Here is a 2,001-nt window from a genome sequence, read left to right as displayed (position 1 = left end):
TAATTTTGTGTTTCTAAACCAATAACTACTGGAATTTGCAAACCTTTTTTTTAACTATAGTTTTTTGCTGGAGTCCTCTTGTTTCTAATAGTGTATTTAAGAAATCCAACCAAGCTATATTCATTCCAACATCATTTTTTCTAAATACATAGATACCTTCCAAATTTTTAGTTGAAAATGAAAAAAATTTTTGGGTATTTTAAAACTTTATTTAATATTTTATTTGGAATAAATCTTTAACTAACCCATATTATAAATTATTTTTGAATGACGTAAATGTTGATTAGTATCTTGTATAAAATAATGTTTTTTGTTTAGCAGTACATTTTCCTTAATGATACAATATATATATATATTATTTTATTTTCATTAGTTATAATAACAGTTTAAAGTTAGTTACTTTAATTGAGTTTTTAAACCATGCACTAATACCATGAAACATTTTCGGAAACCCACGTTTTTTAAGCATAACTGTAGGATTTGAACGTATTATTAACCGATTCATAAACATTATAGGTAGGTAATTTTAATATTATTATTTTGCCTCACGTGGACGTCGTGGACAAAAAAGCCGCGCTCGATGGCTGCGTTGGTTAGGCTCATGCCCAACATAGGTGCCCCTTGCGAGTGGAAAATAAAGCCACTCAGCTCTGTGATCGATAGTCAGTTGCTGTACGCTGCCCCTGTCTGGATTAGCAGGGTGGCCGTGGTAGGCAGGACCAAAACGAACCTGATTCGTCCACAGAGATCGTCGGCGTTGAGAACCATCCACGCATACCCATGGTACTCCAACGAGGCCTCTCTGGTCCTGGCTTCCACGGTTCCCACCGACTTACTCGACTTGGAACGTGCCAGGATTCGATCTCGACTCCTTGCTGAAATCACCCCTGGTGAGACGCAGCCACCCAAGCAGACCGTGAAAAGAGAAGAAAGATCCCACACCGTTGAGGAGTGGCAACAGAGATAGGAAGCAACCAGGAAAGCGCGCTGGACCCGATCCTGCATCCCACCCATCGGACGTTGGCTGGGAAGAACGGTCCCGGTATTGCCCCTGATGTTCTACATGTCACAGGCACTAACAGGACATGACTGTTTCCAGTCATATCTCTACAGGAGAGCCAGGGCCGTCAGTCTGATGTGTCTGCAGTGCATGGGCGGCAAGGACACGGTGGAGCCTACTCTGTTTGAGTGCTATTACTGGAACACCCTTCATGACCCTCTGACCACCCAGATTGAGCGCAAACCGTGTATAGCCGACATCCAGGACATAATTTTTGGGCCGCCATTTGACCAACTTCCAGTAGACCTGGATGATAAGTCAGCTTTATTAAGGGTCGTGGAGGAGTTATTTCGGCTGTACTATGGGGTGGTCGAACGCATCTTCTCACTCAAGGAAGAAGATGAACAAGTCCACCAGGCCGTGGTGGTGCGGTGATGAGATTCTGACGCAGAATCTGGACATCAAACTAGCTAAGCAATTTATTGTAACCGAAGGCATCTAGGGAGGCAGAGCATCTTAGTATTGTACCCATAACTTGTAAAATGTTGTTGTAATATTAGTAAGTGGGAGATTGTCTCACCGCTAATAATTGTTGATGTAGCTGTAATCAATAAACGACGGGAGTTAAAGGAGAAATAATGCTAGCGTGGTTCCTTCTCTGGCTCTCGATACAAAAAAAAATAGTTAATTAATAGGTATTAATTTAATGTTAATTTAATAATACGTAACTAGTAACTACAATATTTAATTAACTTAAATTAACAATATTTTTATAACGAGATAGGTATTTCATATTAAAGTAAGTTATATGTATAAAAAAATAAATATTTATTTTAATGGTACCAATTGGCTTAAAATTATAGTTATATAGTAACTATCATCCGACGTTTCAAGGGGCAAAGATTTGTTTTAGTTTTTATAAATGTATTTTGAATATCCATAAGGCAGAATAAATGCTTTTTCTGGTGTCGCAAATCTGGTGTTTTATTAAATATTAAAAG

At 38.5% G+C, this 2,001-nt stretch overlaps 1 protein-coding gene across 1 annotated transcript; it reads left to right on the top strand.

Annotated features, from left to right (window-relative positions):
• Nucleotides 1-580: 580 nt before the first annotated feature.
• Nucleotides 581-967, top strand: LOC149057685 (uncharacterized). Its single transcript, XM_089223474.1, has one exon. It carries the CDS (start codon nucleotides 581-583, stop codon nucleotides 965-967), a length of 387 nt encoding a protein of 128 aa, XP_089079600.1.
• Nucleotides 968-2,001: the final 1,034 nt, after the last annotated feature.

The sequence above is a fragment of the Diuraphis noxia genome, unplaced genomic scaffold (genome assembly GCF_037042655.1).
Source record: "Diuraphis noxia isolate RWA-SAM2 unplaced genomic scaffold, SU_Dnox_SAM2 contig0003, whole genome shotgun sequence".
In the NCBI taxonomy this organism is placed as follows: Eukaryota; Metazoa; Arthropoda; class Insecta; order Hemiptera; family Aphididae; genus Diuraphis; species Diuraphis noxia.
Note: the sequence above shows the minus strand (reverse complement) of the source record. Positions and strands in the feature narration are given on the sequence as shown.